Source organism: Sorex fumeus, unplaced genomic scaffold (assembly GCF_029834395.1).
Source record: "Sorex fumeus unplaced genomic scaffold, SorFum_2.1 ptg000094l, whole genome shotgun sequence".
NCBI lineage: Eukaryota > Metazoa > Chordata > Mammalia > Eulipotyphla > Soricidae > Sorex > Sorex fumeus.
The window spans coordinates 2,489,711-2,508,202 of NW_026606151.1; the positions used below are offsets into that span (position 1 = coordinate 2,489,711).

The 18,492-nt window shown below is 50.7% G+C and overlaps 1 protein-coding gene across 1 annotated transcript in view; it reads right to left on the bottom strand.

Moving 5' to 3' along the window:
- Positions 1-207: 207 nt before the first annotated feature.
- The window catches only part of FKBP5 (FKBP prolyl isomerase 5), a 132,216-nt gene continuing 113,931 nt past the window's right edge, over positions 208-18,492 (bottom strand). Inside the window, exons 9-11 of the mRNA XM_056132392.1 lie at positions 8,588-8,773; positions 3,686-3,925; positions 208-2,177 (exon numbers count right to left, since the gene is read on the bottom strand). Coding sequence (XP_055988367.1) covers positions 2,067-2,177; positions 3,686-3,925; positions 8,588-8,773 — 537 coding nt within the window. The 3' untranslated portion in view covers positions 208-2,066. The remainder of the gene's footprint in view (positions 2,178-3,685; positions 3,926-8,587; positions 8,774-18,492) is intronic.

The following is an 18,492-nucleotide window of genomic DNA, read 5'->3' on the forward strand; positions in this document are numbered from 1 at the left end:
GAAGAACGCTTATTCAATTCCCTGCTGAAGAAGAGTCCCAGGTGGTTTCTGAGTGTTCGGAGATGCTGGGGCCCAATTCCGTTGCTTCAGGTCATTTCCTGGAGTCTCATTTCTTCTGCTTGACCCCATCTGAGTTTTCCACTCGAACCACCACATTCCTACAGACGGTTTCAGCCAAACCGAGAGTAATGGGAACTAATGTTTGTTTTGTTTTTAAATTTATTTAAGGAACACAAAAATGAGCATCATTTTTAAAAAAAAAAAACAAAACAAAACAACTTTTAATTCCTCATATGCTGCCTCACCACTCCATAAGCAGTTAGAAAATATCTGGTTCCTAGACGGACTGGTTAGGTGGCGGGATCTTAGACAAGAACAGGGAGTTCTTTTCCTTGAGGGTGATGGGTAACGCCACCCTCCATGGTCACCAGCCTTCCTTGGCCCACCCAGTCTCTCCTCCCGCACAAATGCCTGTCCCCACTAGCCCCAAGGCCCAGGTGGGTGATGACAGCTGGGAAAATCTAATTTCTTGACTGGTTCTGTTTATGCATTAAAAAAAAAAAAACTGGGAACACAGATTGTCTTCTGAGGACCAAATTTCAAACTCGGCCTCACCGGAACCCAGCTCTAACCCAACAGACCTACAAATACGAGCGAGGTAAAGCAACAAGATACACTTTGATGGAGAAACAACGAATTCCATTGTTTCATAGAAATGACTATTTAAAAGATTTTTTTTTTTTGTTTTGTGTTGGTGCCACACCCACTGGCAGTGCTCAAGGCTCACTCCTGGCTCTGTGCTCAGGGATCACGTTTGGTGGGGCTCAGGGGACCGTGTGAGGTGCCGTGGATTGAAGCTGAGCTGGGTCCATGCAAGCAAGGCAAGCACCCAACTCCTAGCCTGTTATTTCTCCAGCCTGAAAATATTTTATTAATGGGTCCTAACGTCATGGCAAAAGTGTTGTTAAATAACATTAAAAACCCAACCCAACCCATCTACAATATTAACTGCCAGTGTTCTTTGGAATCTAAAATGTGAGATGCTCTGGAGTATTCCTGGGCTGCCGCAGGGATTTCGGGGAGGGTTTGCGCCCCTGGGAACAGAGGGCGGTGCTCAGTTTCATATACCCGTAAGAAACTACAGTTCACTACTTGGCCTTACTGAAGACGCGCCCTCGTTCAATGCCCAAGTGAGTGCTGGAGTTGGGGGGGGGGGGGTGCGCGTCAGTCCTCTCCCACCGCTGGGCGCTGGGGGTGGGCCGCGGGGAAGATCCGGACGGTACAAGAGCAAGCTGGGAGGCATCTTTGCATCTTTCAGCCTCATTGACTGGATTGTAAAAATAAAGCTACTTAGTAGTATCAAGTCCTTTTTTTTCTTTTCTTTTTTTTTTTTTTGCATGATAGGAGTGTAAATAAAAGTTCCATAAACCAGTATACACGTTTATGGGACAGTAATCAGAAATACGAACCAAAGGGGGGGGAAAAAATCTAAAGAAAGAAAGAAAACCCACAAAGCTGCCCGGGTCCTAGACGGTTCCCTGGCTGCATCCGCTCCGGGGCCACGGTACTAGGGGAAGTGTGAGGCTCTGACTCGCGCCAACAGGCAGTCCCTGTCTTCAGCAGGGGTCGTGGGGGAGGAGGAGGAGAAGGAGGAGGAGGAGGGTGGCCCCCTGGGGCGCGGCCCTGGGCCCCTCGCGCTCCTGGGCGCCTGGAGGGGCACCTTGCGCGCTGCGGGGTGCATCCTTGCGCTTCCTACAGTGCTATGCTGCTGGGGGCCGGGGCCAAGTGGACACCGCTGGGGGACAGGCCTCCGGGTGGGGGAGGGGGCCGGCGCGAGGGGCTGGGGCTGTTGGCTCAGTCTCTCCGCGCCCACCGTCCCCCCGGGGGTGGTCCCACGCCTGCCCTCCGTGGGCGCACGGGGCGGCAGCAGGGAGGCGGCGGCTTGGAGGGAAGCGACTGCGCTGCCCCTGGCTGCCCGCGTCACGGGGGGCGCGGCGGGGTCCGGCGAGGGGCGAGCCCGCGGAGGAGGAGGGCGAGGGCGGCTCTCTGCCCTCCCGGGCGCGGCGTCATACACGGCCCTCCGCCTTCTCTTCTTCCATGGCCTGGCTCTCGGCTTCCTTCCCCGGGTTGCAGGCCTCTTCTCGGGGCTTCTTGCCCAGGGATCTACTGGCCTCTTCCTGGAGGGGGGAGAAAAAAAGAGAGAGAGAGAAAGAGAGAGAGAGTGAGATGCTTAGTCCAGTCGCTGCAGCTCTCTGCCACTGCCAGGCTGGGAGCAAGGGGCCTTGTGTGTGTGTGTGTGTGCGTGTGTGTGTGTGTGTGTGTGTTGAGGGGCACGGGGTGTCTATGGGGGAAATCACGATGCTTCCCCAGGACGGTGTTGTCATCCAGGTGCGGCCGGGAGACCCTCTCTGACCCTCACATGGGAAGGCTGGTTCCTGGAGCCCTAGAGTCAGAGACGGTGCTGTCTCTCTCAAAACACTGGAAACTGAGCTTCCTCACGACCCGGCAATAGCACTTTGGGGAATATGCCCCAAGGACCCAGAAAATACAGCAGAAACGCCATTTGAACTCCTACGTTCATGGTAGTACTATGCACAATAGCCAGCAACTGGGAACAGTCCAAGTGCCCGAGAACAGAGGACTGGGTACAGAAACGATGGCACATCTACGCAAAGGAATAACTACGTAGCTGCCAGGAAACATGAAGTCATGATGCTTGCTTCTACATGGATGGACATGGAGGGTATCCTGCTGAGTGACATGAGTCAGAAGGAGAAGGACATACAAAGAATGACTGCACTCATGTACAGGATATAAAAAAAATAGCCCTGCACTGTAGCACTGTCTTCCCGTTGCTCGTCGATTTTGCTCGAGCGGGCCCAGTAACGTCTCCATTATGAGACTTCTTGTTACTGTGTTTGGCATATCAAATATGTCACGGGGAGCTTGCCAGGCTTTGCCGTGTGGGCGAGATACTCTCGGTAGCTTGCCGGCCTCTCCTAGAGGGGTGGAGGAATCAACCAGGTAGGCCAGGTTGGCCACGTGCAAGGCAAACACCCTACCCGCGGGGCTATCGCTAGTGAGATTAATGGCCAGGGACATTAGAAACAAGGGCTGGGATGGCGAGAAGCTTGCCACAAAGGCTGGCAGGAGGGCAGTTAGGACGAAGAAGAGAGAAGAGACCATTACGGAACTGAGTGCTGAAAGGAGGTACTGTACTGCAAACCATAATGTCCAAAAGAGGTGGGGGTGGAGAGAGAGAGAGAAGAAAGAAAAGTGCCTGCCATAGAGACAGGTGGGGCAGGAGGGAAACTGGGAACACTGGTGGTGTGAAATGTACACTGGTGAAGGGACGGGTGTTGGAACATTATGTGACTGACTGAAGCCTGATCATGAACAACCTCAGGTTAACTGTGCATCTCACTGTGATTCAATTAAAAAAAAAAAAAAAGCAAAGTCAAGACAAACAAAGGCCTTACTAGATTTCCAGGGAAATCTTCAATGTCATTCATGGCCAGGCCAGAGGCTCACAAGTCTCTGTGCCTGTGGGGAGTGCGGGGGCCCTCCAGATGCAAACCAGCCGCAGAACAGGTCTGAGTGTCCTTTCTGTGGGCCCGTCCCCCGTCCTCCCCATCACCCGGGGGAAGCTCGCTCTCCAGTTGGGGGCCGGGCATCCCGCACGCACCTTTGCATCCTGCTCTGCAAACTTCTTGAACATGTTGGCGTAGATCCTGCGGTCCCTCTCGTTGTGCTCCTTCGCTTTTTTCTGACACACAGAGATCTGCAGCCGGGCCGCCTTGTTGTGGGGATTCACTTCTAACACTTTCTCGAAGTCGCCCCGGGCTGACTCGAACTCGTTCATGAGCAGCTGGGCCTCCCCTCGCCGGTACAGGCCCTTCTCATTGGTATTGTCCAGGCCCAGAGCCTAAGGAAAGGACGTCGATGGTTTAGAAGGAAGGGACAGAACTTGAGGGGCCGTAGAGAGAGAACTGGGCTTAAATCATTTACCAGTGCTCTCTGGAAAAGGCACACGGAAAGAAACGAGGCTCGGGGCTGGAGCGACAGCACAGCAGGGAGGGCGTTTGCCTTGCAGGAGGCCAATCCAGGTTCTATTCCTAGCATCCCATACGGTCCCCCGAGCAATGCCAGGAAAATCCCTGAGTGTAAAGCCAGGAGTAACCCCTGTGCATCACTGGGTGTGACCCAAAAAGCCAAAAAAGAAACGGGGCTCAAGGCAACTGCAGATTACTTACTCAAACACAAGCAACCACTCAAATTGGTCATTAGAGTTAAGGCATCTTTTAAAACGATTCCACGGGGATCAGGCTGGGGTGGGGTGGGGCTCTTGAAAAATTCACTTTCAAGTTTAGTGGGGAGTGGGAGAGAGAGAATGGGGAGTCACGAGTGGCCTTGCACACAGTCAGTCATGGCTCAGTCCCTGGCATCACCTACAGTTCCCTGGGCTCCACCAGGAGTCACTGAGAAGAGCCAGGGATAGTCCCCGAGCCCTGCAGGGTATGGTCCCAAAAGTCCAAATGATGCGAATGATAACAGGGCTGGAGCGATAGCACAGCGGTAGTGCGTTTACCTTGCACGTGGTCAACCCTGGTTCAATTCCCAGCACCCCATATGGTCCCCCAAATATTGGCAGGAGTAATTTCTGAGTGCATGAGCCAGGATAACCCCTGTGCATCGCTGGGTGTGACCCCATCACCATAACAATAACGATGATGATGTTATATAAAAATTTCAACAGGAATATAGGCCCAAGAAAGACTGAAAACTGTTTTGGAAAAGAGCGTGAGAGGGGCTCGACCTAACAGGGAAGGAGACATTGCCAGTGAGACTGTGACATGGGGCAGGGCAGGTGGCTCAAAAGGCTGGGGCTCCGGGGCTGCACACAAGGGCCAGGCTCAACCCAGTCACTGCATGCTCCCTGGAGCACCGAGCCAGGGGCACCCCACAGCACTGCCAGGTCCGGCCCCCAAATCCGCAGCAGGGCGACTCCCCGTCCACAGACACACTGCCCAGCGGAGACCACGGGCAGTGCTGGGGCTGGTGGCTGGGCAGGGCAGGACAGGGACTGCACCTGCAGTGATGAGGCGGTGACGAGGCAGGGCCGGCGGCTCGGTCAGGGAGAAGTGGGGAAGCCAGCGGCAAGGCCCAGATCAAACCCTGATGAGTGAGTGTCTGTGCCACAGCCACACAGCCCCAGGCACACAGTGCATGGGACTGATGGATGGATTGGACGGGGATGCTCAGCGCTGCTCAGGCCCAGCAGGCTGGCCGGGGAGGGCGTGTGGTACCCAGGAGCAAACTCTGGGGCCTCTGGCATGCAGCGTGTGTTCTACTACCACACCCCAGACATTGTTTTATTATTATTATTATTATTATTATTATTATTTTTTAATAATCTGTTTTGATTTTTTCCTGGGTGTTTTTATTTTTGACACAGTCTCTCTCTCTCTTGGTCTCTGTCTCTCTCTCTCGGCAATGCACAGGGGTTACTCCTGGCTCTGCAGGAATTACTCCTGGCCGTGCTCAGGGGACCATATGGGATGCTGGGAATCGAACCCGGGTTGGCTGTGTGCAAGGCAAACACCCTACCCGCTGTGCTATTGCTCTAGCCCCTGACCCAAGCTGGGTTGACTGTGTGCAAGGCAAACGCCCTACCCGCTGTGCTATTGCTCCAGCCCCTGACCCAGTGTTTCTACTTCTAGAAATTTATCCTACGAAAAACATCCTGTGAGAAATTTATCCAGGGCCGGAAGATGGCTCAAAGGGCTCAAATGCATATCAGTATGTGGAGGCCCAAGATGGACCCCTGACACCTATTGGTGCCCCCACACTGCTGGGGTAGCCCTCATGGTCCCAGCGCGGAACTTTCAGGCTGTTAGTCAGGCTGAGTATTGCTGAAGTGGCCCCACCTACTGCTAGGGTCAAGGGCCCTCATAATTCAGTCCCTCAGTACAAAGAAATAAGGTGCTATATGTTATATAGATATGTAGCATTGTAGCACTGTCCTCTTGTTCATCGGTTTGCTCCGAGCGGACACCAGTGATGTCTCCACTGTGAAACTTGTTGTTACTGTGTTTGGCATATCAAAGGTGCCACGGGGAGCTTTCCAGGCTCTGCCGTGCGGGCAGGATACTCTCGATAGCTTTGCCGGGCTCTCCAAGAGGGACAGAGGAATCGAACCCAGGTCGGCTGCATGCAAGGCAAACACCCTATCCACTGTGCTATCGCTCCAGCGCATGTAATACCAAGAATCTGGAAAACTACCAAAGGGATTGGTTAAATACAGTTGGACAGATGCCTCCAGTGGCTACGGGCGTTAAGTGCTAAGATACAGAAAGGTGTCCTTGCTTTATATAACGCTGATGAGAGCTCCACACTCTCGTCATGACATTCATGCATGTTAGTGGATGGATGCAAGTGGTTCAATGGAAGGAGAACACGTGGAATGAAAGACTATGTTTTTGGGAGAAAGGGGTCCACAGGATGGGGATGAAGAGACGGTATAGCAGGTAAGGTGCTTGCTTTGCACGCGGCCAACCTGTGTTCGATCCCCGGCGTCCTATATAGTTCTGGGTGCTGCCAGCGCCCACTAGGAGTGCCTCCTGACTGCAGAGTCAGGAGTAACGCCTGAGCATCGCTGGGTGTGGCCCCAAACCAAAATAAAACAGAATGAAATGAGAGAGGGGTGCATGGGAATTTGGGGTGATAGTGGGGGTGGTTTGATCCACAGACGGTGCTCAGGGGCCCAAGAGGTGCCAAGGAGGAAACCTGGACCTGGGTCTCTTGCATTCACAGCCTGGGTGCTGGGGCTCTGAGCCACCTCTACCTCCAGCCCTGGTCTGTGGGATTTTATGAATGGGCTTTCATTTTGCTTCTCTAATACTTGATTTTTTTGGGGGGTGGGGGGACATGGGGACTTCTGGGCCACATTTGGTGGTGCTTTATGCATTTTGCAGGACCAGGGATTGAACCCAGGGCCTCACCCACGCAAGGGAAGTGCTCTATGACTGAGCTACCTCCTGGTTCTTTAATTTCTGAATTTGCAGTAACTTGATTGCTCCTTTAAAAGAGAAGCATTAAAAAAAATTAAAATGTAAAGAAAAACATTCCTTTCTTGGGAAGAAATCTTGCAAAACATGACAGAGAACATACTGATGAATGAAACTCAATCTTACAAAGAACGTACAACAATATTTTTCTTGTTCTGTATGTCTCTCTGGATGCACATTTGATTATTGCCTTTCACAGTGTTCACTGTGAGAGGCTGAATGCCCCACAGAAGTGTCCTGTGGTCCCTAAATGCCAGCACGGTACAATTGATAAACAATAGCCATACAGCACCAAGATACTGAAAGACTAAAAAACTAATAAACCAACATCAGTTTTTTTTGTTTGTTTTTGCATCACACCCAGCGGTGTTTAGGACTTACTCCTGGCTCTCAGTGATCATTCCCGGCGGTGCTCAGAAATGACAGTGCTCAGGGATATCAGATGACAAATATCAAACCTGGGTCGGCCATGCTCAAGGTGAGCGCCCTCCCTGCTATACTACTGCTCTGGCCCCAGCCAACATAGACATTAAGGGAAAGAGTTGCTAATGTTTTGTGGGTTTTTCAAATCATTTGTGTTTTTTCTTAATCCGTGAATAATAAAAACTAATTTGTACAGCTGTAGTGTTATATATATATATATATATATATATATATATATATATATTCCTGAAAGGCTTAAATCTGTTCTTATTAAAGTTAACTTATTAAAGGGTTATGTGTGTAAGCTGATATCAAATGCCATAGCTTTCGATCGTAAATGAAATTAGAACATTTTTATTAAAAACTCTTTTATGGGGATGGAAGAGACCGCTTGGGGCTGAGGAACTCGCTTGGATCCCTGCCACACACAGGACCCCCACGATCCACAAAGGGGCCACTCCCCAGCCAGAGCCAGGAACGGCCCCTGGGAACCCCTGGGTGTGGCCCTGCCCCTCCCCCACCAATCAAATCAAACATTTATTCATACTACATCACGATCCAAATGCAGGCATCAGAAAAGTCTGACTGACTATAACTGAAATCTCTCTGGGGCTGGAGAGATGCCACAGCGGGTAGCTTGCTTCTCTGGCATGCAAACGACCCCTAGCCCCACTAAGACTGAGCAAGCCAGGAGGAAGCCCTGAGCACCGCCTGGGGTGGCCACCAAAGGAATCTTTCAGAATTTCCCAGTTCAAACTGAGAAACCGATAAACAGCACTGTAGCACTGTCCTCCCGTTGTTCATCAATTTGCTCGAGTGGGCACCAGTGACGTCTCCATTGTGAGACTTGTTGTTACTGTTTTTGGCATATCGAATATGCCACGGGGAGCTTGCCAGGCTCTGCTGTGCAGGTGGGATACTCTCGGTAGCTTGCCGGGCTCTCTGAGAGGGATGGAGGAATTGAACCCGGGTCGGCCATGTGCAAGGCAAATGCCCTACCTGCATCAAGAGCACCTGGAAGGAGGCTGGGGAGATGGGGGCTTGGGGGAGGCTGCAACTGGGGAGATGGGGAGCGGGGGAGGTGGCGGCCACGCTACCTTGTCGCAGCAGTCCACGGCCTTGCTGTACTCTCGGAGCTTCAGGTAGCACATGGCCAAGTTCAGGAAGGCAGCGAGCAGGAAGGACTCGGAAGCCTTGGACTCCGTCTCCGACAAGCCGTACTCCATCTCCAGCCAGGAGACGATCTTCCCGTACTGGATCACCGCCTGCATGTACTTCCCTCCCTGAGACAAGAGAAAGAGAAAAAGCTGGTGACCATCATGGCGTGTGGCACAAGACGACCAGCCACATCAGCACACAATCCAGAGTCCCCGGCCAGCCCGCAACCCAGGCTCTCCACCCAAGAGCACCCCCTCAGGGACCTGCACGCAGCACCCCGCTTCCTTCTCGGGAGGTGAGGCCCCCCCAACAAGCTCTCTGCAAGGCCCTTTCCTCCGGGGTCTACTCCTCCTCCCTCCCAGAGGGAGTGCTCCCTCCAGACGAAGTGTCAAGGCACCTGGGCTCCCTAATCTAGCAGTGCTTTCTTTTTTTTTTCTCCCCTCTTTTTGGCTCACACCCAGCAATGCTCAGGGGTTACTCCTGGCTTTGCACTCAGGAATTACTCCTGGCGGTGCTTGGGGGACCATATGGGATACGGGGAACGAACCCGGGTTGGCCGCGTGCAAGACAAACACCCTCCCCGCTGTACTATCACTCTGGCCCCTATCGCAGCTCTTTCAAAGGCCGGGAGCAGTTCTAACCTTTGTCTCGAATGCCCTTGAAGAGGAACCACTTTTCCCTTATCTCCCGACCCTTGGCAATGTCAGGTCGGAAATGATTTGGGCATGTGACAATCTCCCACCCCACAAGTATTAGCTACCCGGAGCAAGGGGGCGCAGCTTTTCCTGTAAAGAGGCCGACAGTGAACATCGCAAGTTCTGCAGACCAGTCCTGGTTTCAACTCTGTCCCGGGCACTGCAACAAGTGGCTATAGACCACGTTAACGCGTGTGGCCAGGCTCCAGGAAACCGACAAAATGTGGCTGTGGGCTGTGGAGTGCCGAGGTACAGATAATGGGACATGCAGAGCTAAGGAGTGGCGCCCAGGGATTACTCCTGAGTCTGCACCCAGGACTCCCTGCTGGCGGTGCTCAGGGGATCTTATGGGACACCATAAGAAATGAGCTTCAAGAGAACAGAAGGAAAGACTCTTCTTTAAATATATAACTGATGGCGGGGCTAGAGCAATAGTATAGCAGGTACGGCGCTTGTCTTGCACATGGCTGACCCGGGTTAGATCCTTGGCACCCCACACGGTCCTCGGAGCACTGCCGGGATTAATTCCTGTGTGCAGAGCCAGGAGCAAGCCCTGAGCATCACTGGGTGTGGCTGAAAAATAAACAATCAAAATAAATAAATGGTGCTGAGGAAACTCGGGAGCCACGTGCAAAATGGTGATATTGGATCTTTGTTTCACACCATACACAGAAACTAATTAAAAATGGACCAAAGACCTTGATATTAGACTCTTCGATCCATTCAATACATAAAGGGAAACTTAGGCAGAACTTCCTAGGATATATAAACATATATATGTACACACACACACACACACACACACACACACACACACACACATATAACATAACACACACACATATATAAACTTCAGACAGTCTTCAATGATTCAACTACACTGGCAAAGAAAGCAAAACCAGGGGCTGGAGAGATGTACCAGGGGGTAAGGCCTTATACATGGCTGACCTCAGCTGGATCCCTGGTACCCCATATAGTCCCCCAAGTATTTCCAAAAGTGAACCCAGAGCACAGAGTCAGGAGTCAGCCCTGAGCATCACTGGGTATGGCCGAAACTCCCATCCTCCCCTATTTAAAAAAAAAAATCAAAACCAAACAATGGGACTATATTAAAAGCTTCCACACTGCAAAAGAAACTATGGCTAAAACAAAGAAACCCTAGTTTCTTTGAATGGGGAAAAATAATTTGCAATCTGACAAAGGGCTAATATCCAATACACATAGAGCACTCAACACAGCAAAAAACTAAACATATCAAAAAATGGGGAGGGGAGAGGTCAGAGTAATAGTACAGCAGGTAGGCGTTTGCCTTGCACACAGGTGACCCGGGTTCGATCCCCGGCATCCCATTTGGTCTCCCAAATGCCGCCAGGAGTGAGTAACCCATGAGCATCACCAGGTGTGCCCTCTTACCCCACCAAAAAAAAAATATATATATGGTGGGGAGAAGAGTTGAAAACAGACCTATGACAAAGTGTTCACTGTCACTACCATGATTTTTGGGGAAATGAAAACCAAGGTGATAAAGAGGTCTCACTTCGTGCTAGTAAACAAGACCGATAAACAAATCGGAATCACGCAGAGGTGGCAGAGATGTGGCGAGCAGGGAACTCTTGTTCACTGTTGGTGGGCTGGGAAACTGGCCCAGCCTCTGCGGGAAACAGTAATGCAAGACCTCTCCAGAAGTTCCAAACAGAACTACCAACGTGACCCAGTAACTCCATTCCTCAGCAAGAACACACCAGCACCAACTGGAGAAGACAGCCGCCTCCTCGTGCTCTCAAGAGCCAGATCTGGAAACAAACCCCTTTGCCCGCTCATGGGGCGGCAGGCGAAGACAGGCGCAACACGAACACAACAGGACGCAACGTGGCTACGGGAGAGATGGAATTCTCCAAGTTGCTTCAACGTGGACGAAGCCAGAGAATGTCATAGCAAGGGGAAAAACAAAGGTCAGGAGAAAAACACAAATCCCAGAAGTTCTCGTATGCCATATGGAAAGAAACAAAAACAAGGGAACAGACAATGCCAATGAAAACAAACCCTTAGACGCTGACAACGGGACAGAGGTGGCCTGGCAGGAGTGAGGGCCGAGGGGGAAGCTAGGAGCGAAGGGAGAGGAGAGGGTGGGTGAGAAGAGGCACTGGGCAGTGCTGGGAAGACACTGGAGCTTTGGTGCAGTGACGCTGTAGGTCTGAAGTGGCAACACCGACCCCACTGGAAACCACGTGACTTCACGGGCAAGAACAGGGTTTAAACAACAGTTTAGAAACCATTCAAGGGCCAGAGCGATAGTACAGTGGGGAGGGTGTTTGCCTTGCACGAGGCTGACCCGGGTTCAATCCCCGGCATCCTATAAGGTCCCCCAAGCACCGTCAGGAGTAATTCCTGAGTGTAGAGCTAGGAGTAACCCCTGAGTATTGCTAGATGTGACTCCACCCCTCCCCCCACCGCAAAAAAAAAAAATACCCAGCCTGCAAATCTGAGGGAAATCAAAGCTTCCGTTCACTTAAGGGAGAGTGGGTGGAGGCAGGCCGGCCGTGCTAGGTGAGGGTGCCTGGACAGACCAGTTTCCTGTGTAGGGCTTGGGTGGGTCTGGATGAGGCCCAGGCTTCCTCCCCAGCCGCCACCGGCCCTCTTCATGAGTGACTTGTATAGGAAGGGCAAGGCATGGAGAGATCATCAGTTCTACTGAGAAACAGAACAAAACCGAGCCCTTTCAAAAAAAAGACAACTGAATTTCTTGAGGAAATTAAATTGCGTCTCCCCCAAATTCCTATGTGTAAGCTCTACCCCTAGTGGGATAGTTTTTGTAGAAGGTTTAGATGGAGTCTTGTGGGTCCTGAGGATGACGGTAGATTCCTTGTCAGAGGAAACTTTGCTTCCTTCTCTCTCTGCACACACAAACACCTGGGAAATGTCATGTGAGGAGACGTAAGAAGAAAACATCATGCAAGGAAACATCAGAAGGAAACATCAAGTGAGGGAACACAAAGAAGGAAAGGTCTTGTGAGGGAAGGCAAGAAGGAAACCCCAACTGGGGGAACACAAGAAGAAAATGTCCTGTGAGAGAATGCAAGAAGAAAACGTCCCATGAGGGATTGCAAGAAGAAAACGTCCTGTGAGGAAATGCAAGAAGGAAACGTTCTGTGAGGGAACGCAAGAAGGAAACGATACGTGAGGGAGCAAAGAAGAAAAGGTCCTGTGAGGTAATTCGAGAAGGAAAGGCTGTGTGAGTGAATGTGAGAAGGAGACGTCATGTGAGGGAATGCAAGAAAGAAACGCTACTTGAGGGAACATGACAAGGAAACGTTATGTGCGGGAACGCAAGAAGGAAAGGTCATGTGAGAGAACGCAAGAAGGAAAGGTCATGTGAGGGAACGCAAGAAGGAAAGGTCATGTGAGGAAACGCAAGGAGACAGCCAGAAGACACACTCGAGACACATCTTGGGCTTCCAGTCTCCAAACTGTGGGGGGGAAGTTGCTGCTCTCAAGACCCTGGTCTCTGGTCTGTGACGGGGCAGTCCGGGCTGAATCAACAGTCTCTGTGTTCTGTCACAGGGCAGGGGCGCTGCAGAGGGAGAATGAGGTTCTCCCTGGCTTCCAAGCTGGCATTTTCTTTCTCTCACTTTTTTGTGTAAGGTCTCTGCGACCAGGAAGCACCTGCTGTCCCTTCCCACAGAAGCCCTTTGTAAGATGTGCTGAATATTAAGGTAAAGGAGGTGTGACGATGGACCCACAGTGCTTTCCTACATTTTGTGAGCAAAAATGGAGATATTGGGGCCGCAGATATAGTAGAGCAGGTAGGGCACTTGCCTTGCACACGGCCAGCCTGGGTTTAATGCTAAACACCCCACAGAGCCCTCCCGGGCCCCTCCAGGAGTGATCCCTGAGTGGAGAGACAGGAGTAAGCCCTGAGCACTGCTGGATGTAGCGTAGCCCCCAAACCAAAACAACAAAACAAACACCAAACCAAAACAAAAAAAAGCAAAACAAAAAAAGGAGATGTGGGCAGAAATAAAGGGTTTAATTTTATTTGATTTAGCTCAAAGGGGCAGGCGGTTCCCGTAAGATCTGTTTCCTTTTTTTCCTCCCCCGCATCTGTAATGTAGCTACTCATTTTTCTGATTATCTCCTAGTAGGGAAAGACAAGCCAAGCCAAGGAGACCAACCTCATCACTCTGCTAGTGATCAGAACGGCAGGAGACTCTGGGCTGTTTCCAAAACAACAGACCTCACAATGCAAGCATATTGAATTTTACTGTATCTTAGCATACAACTGTAGTTTTTATTACTTTTTCCCCCAAAGTGTTTTTTTTGTGTGTGTGTGTGTGGTGTGTGTGTGGGGAGGGTTGGGGGTGCCACACCTGGCAATGCTCAGGGGTTACTACTGGCTCTGCACTCAGGAATTACTCCTGGCGGAGTTTGGGAGACCATTTGGGATGCTGGGGATCAAACTCGGGTTGGCTAAGTGAGAGGCAAGTGCCCTCCTCACTGGACTATCACTCTGCTCCCTGTATGTAAGTTTTTTTTTTTTGGTTTTTTGGTCACATCTGGCGATGAACAGTGGTTACTCCTGGCTTTTGCACTCAGGAATTACTCCTGGTGGTGCTCGGGGGACCATATGGGATGCTGGAAATGGAACCTGGGTCGGCCGCATGCAAGGCAAATGCCCTACCCGCTGTACTATCACTCCAGCCCTTATACGTAAGTTTTTAAACAAATTAAAAGCTTGTGGCAGCTCTGCGTCAGACAATCCTATTGGTGCCATTTCCTCAATGATGTGGTTATTTCATGTCTCGTGTCACACTCGGCTAATTCTCACAATATCTCAAACTAGGGTTTGTTTGTGTGTGTGTGTGTGTGTGTGTGTGTGTGTGTGTGTGTGTGTGAGGGCCACACTGGGTGGTGGTTGGGGCCATTCCCGGAGGTGCTCAGGACACCATGGAGTAGTGGGGATTGAATCTGAAGTTTCGGGAGTGCTAATTCTTGGGGCTCTCTCCCAGCCTGACACTTTAGATCCTTGGAATCGGGGTGAGCTGTGATCATTGTTATTATTTCTTTTGGGGGTGCCATCGACTGTGCCCATTTAAGATGATGGACTTGGCCATCAGTGTGTCATCTACCATGGCCATTTCCCCGCCTGCTCCTAGTTAGGTGTCCCTGCCCTCTCAGACAGTGATACTGAAATCAGGGCAACCAAAAATCCTACAATGGACTCTTTAGTGTTCAAGTGAAAGAACTGTGCTTCTCTTGCTTTAGATCAAAAAGCAGAAATGATGACACTTTGTGAAGTATGCACGTCAAAGAGAGGTGGTACAGTGGATAAGGTGCTTGCCTTGCATGTAGCTGACCTGGATCCGATCTTTTTTTTTTGCTTTGCTCTTTGGGTCACACCCAGCAATGCTCAGGGGTTACTCCTGGCTCTGCACTCAGGAATTACTCCTGGCGGTGCTTGGGGGACCATATGGGATCCTGGGGATCATACCCAGGTCGGCCATGTGCAAGGCAAATGCCCTATTCGCCGTACTATCGCTTCAGCTGGGGTTTGATCCTTGAGCCACATGTGGTCCCTTGAGCACTACCAGGAGTGATCCTGAGCACAGAGTCAGGAGTAAGCCCTGAGAACCGCCACATGTGGTTCCCAGCTACCAGGAAAAAAAAAAAGGCAGAGATAGGTTGAAACCTGATTGGTGTCTAAGTTCACTAAATTGTGAATGCAAAATGAAAGGGTTTTTTGGGGCTTTTGTTTTGTTTTTGGACTACACCTGGCAGTGCTCAGGCCTTATTCCTGGCTCTGTGCTCAGGGATCACTCCTGGAGGGGCTTGGGGAACCATACAGGGTGCTGCAGATTGAACCTGGGTCAGTGCGTTCAAGGCAAGCGCCCCCGCCCTCTGTACTATCTCCCCGCCCTGCTACGAATGTTCTTTTTTTTTTTTTAAAGGAAGGATATCTCATGGCTGACACCACAGTTTTGTGGTTTGACAGCAGATCAAACCAGCCACAACATTTCTTTAAGCCAAACTCTCATTCAGAGTAAGGCTCTTGACTTTGCCGAGTCCCGAGAAGTGAGGATGCTGCAGAAGCCCAGGCTGAAGTCGCGGTGGTTGGCTCCCGAGGCTTGAGACTAACTCACAAGGCCGGATGAAGCAGCAGGAGTGATGGAGAGATGAGCTGAGGGAGCCGGCAACTTTACACACAGGTGAGCGACCTGCTGGAAGGGCTGCCGTCGGGGACGGGCAGGGCGGGAGAGGAGGGGTCCAAGATCGGCTTTAGGCGCAAACCCACTCCTGCTGGGGCTAGTGCAGCTGCTGACTTGGGCCGAAGTCCGGTCCCATTCTGAAAGTCCCAGGGTGGGGCCGGAGTGATAGTACAGTGGGTAGGGAATTTGCCTTGCATGCGGCTGAGCTGTGTTTGATCCCTGGCCTCCCATGTGGTCCCCCTGGCATCACTAGGAGTAATTCTTGAGTGCAGAGACAGGACCCCTGAGCATTGCTGGGTGTGAAAAGAAAAAAAGGAGAAAAGAAAAAAAGTCGCAGAGCGCCTGCTTTCGAGGTTGTGCCACATCTCCAAACTCGACAACACTGACGTTCCAAATTTTCTTCGATGGAAATATTTTTGTGATCATCTTGTTAGCCATTTAGTGGCAACGAGCAATGTAAAATAAACCATCGTTGGGCCTGCGACTGGGGCTAGGCTGGAGGGAAATTGGGAAAATGGAGACACCGTGGAGGGAGGGTGACTTGGTGGTAGGATGGGTGTTGGAATATTCAGTGCCTGGAACAGAACAGCACGAAGAGCTTTGCAAACCATGGTGTTTAAATAAAGTGGGAAAAGAAGAGAAAAAAAAAACAAACGTCCTAGGCCTTTAAGAATTATATTGCCTTGTGCTGTTATGCAATAATAAACCCTGGATGACATTTGTTTGCAACATAATTTACTGAATATTTTTAAGTTTGCTGTTGAGACTTTTGTAGGGTTGGAGGGAGGGCCTTGCACATGGCTGACCCGGGTTCAATTCCCAGCATCCTGTATGGTCCCCTGAGCAACGCCAGGAGTGATTCCTAAGTGCAGAGCCAGGAGTAAGCCCTCAGCATCGCCAGGTGTGGCCCTAAGACCAGAAAAAAAGTTTTCCTTTTGCAATATTCCTGCTCACTAGTGCTGGGGAGAAGCTCATAGGGCGAACACACAAGCTTTTGCACCGGGGAGGCCTGGGCTCAATTCTTGGCACCACATGGGTCCCCAAGCATGACTAAAAGTATCCCCCAAGCCTGACACTAGCAGTCCCTAAGTACCATCAAGTGTGACTGCAAACACACAAAAAACTGGGGCTGGAGAGATAGTACTGCAGATAAGGCATTTGCCCTGCATGTGCCCAACCTGGGTTCAATCCCCGGCACCTCACCACGAGTGATCCCTGAAGCGAAGAGTCAGGCGGAAGCCCCGAGCACTGCTAAGTATGCCCCCCCAAACAAACAAAAACAGGACAAAATGCCCCTTGTTCACGCTAATGCCACACCCATCCTGCAGTCCTGAGACAGAGCCGTTTCTTTTTCAGACACCTTCAAGGGGCAGGTGCTTGCCTTGTATGCGGCCAATCCACCAGCACTAATGTGGTCCCCCAAGTACTGCCAGAAGGTGGTTCTTGAGCACAGAATTAAAAGTAGCCCCTGACCACTGCTAGGTGTGCCCCAACGCCCCCCAGAAATAAACAATCTGGAGCCAGGGATATGACTTAAAGTGGCCCGTACCAAGCATGAGTGAGGCCCCAAGTTTGATTCCTGGGGCCACACAGTTCCCCCAGCACCCCAGTATGTGGTTCCTGTTAGCAAAATGAGTGCAAGGGTTCAGCACAGGCTCGAAGTGGGAGCACCTGCTTCCATTCATGGGGCTCTATTCCCCGCACCACACCCTAGGCCTCCTCATGGAACCGAGAGGCTCAGACTGCCACACCAAACTGTGTATCACCAGAAATGGCTCCCCCTCCACTGACAGATATTCTTCTAGGCTACTGCTACCCTAGTGATTCCTCTGATGGATCCGAGCAAAGTAAATCTGAAAGCCTGGAAAGGGTTCTCGATGCCATTTCATAACACTCTTCATAGGAAGAGGTGAGATCTGGGCATTCACAGGAGTGTGGGAGGAACTTGATTCCACTCCTGGGATTGCTCTGAGGGGTTCAATGCTTCGGGAGAGGAAAGGAATTGCTAATGTAGCAGAAACGCGAAGAAACAAGAGTCAGAAGTGAGGCTTGAAGATGAAGCGAGATTGCAGCAGTATAGTAACACTTGAAGAGCTGAGAAGTTACTTCAAATAAAGGAGCAAACTGTGTGTGTGTGCATGCATGGACACACATGGACACACACACACACACCCACACCCACACCCCAAGGCCTCCATGTGTGAGCTACTACACTACTACTGAACTACATCCCCAGCCTGAGAGTGGTTTCTGGAACTGAAATCTATTCTTGATGAAGATGCTCTGTGAACAGTGTGGAAATGACCAAGGGATTTAGATGATCACATACACTTAACTGTTAAAGCTGTGATCAACTCCAATTCTGAAAGAAGTGCTACTTGGGGGTGAAGCCTTATCAAACAGCACTGCATGCCACAGGGAAATCAGAAAAGGGTCAACCAACGTAGCAAAGTTCTTTGCTGTCCTATTGTAAAGAACTGTCGCTGTCACCACAGCTCAGCAGCCGCCACCAACATCGAGGCAAGACTCTGACCCACAAAAACAGCACCAGTTGCTGAAGTCTCCAAGAATAAGTATTTTTGAACAATAAAAAATATTTAAAAATTAAGGTCTATAAATGGCTTTGTTTTTGGAGACATACTATTTCACATTTGATACACTACAACATGTTATTTTTTTTAAATAAGTACAATTTTATTATGTATTGGGAAACCAAAAATATTCATGTTGTAACAACTGTCTCGCTGGGATGGTTTGGAATTGACCCTGAAGTATCTCGGGGGTGCTACTGCTCTTCCATGTTTACACCTGAATGCCTTGAGAGCTTCCACAGAGGTCAGGTATGATTTTATTTAAATCCCAACTTCCAAAGACAAAGGTCTTCATGATATGCTATCTCAGGAGCTCTCGGCTGCCACGGTCTCCCACCCTCCTCGTCCCCTTGGG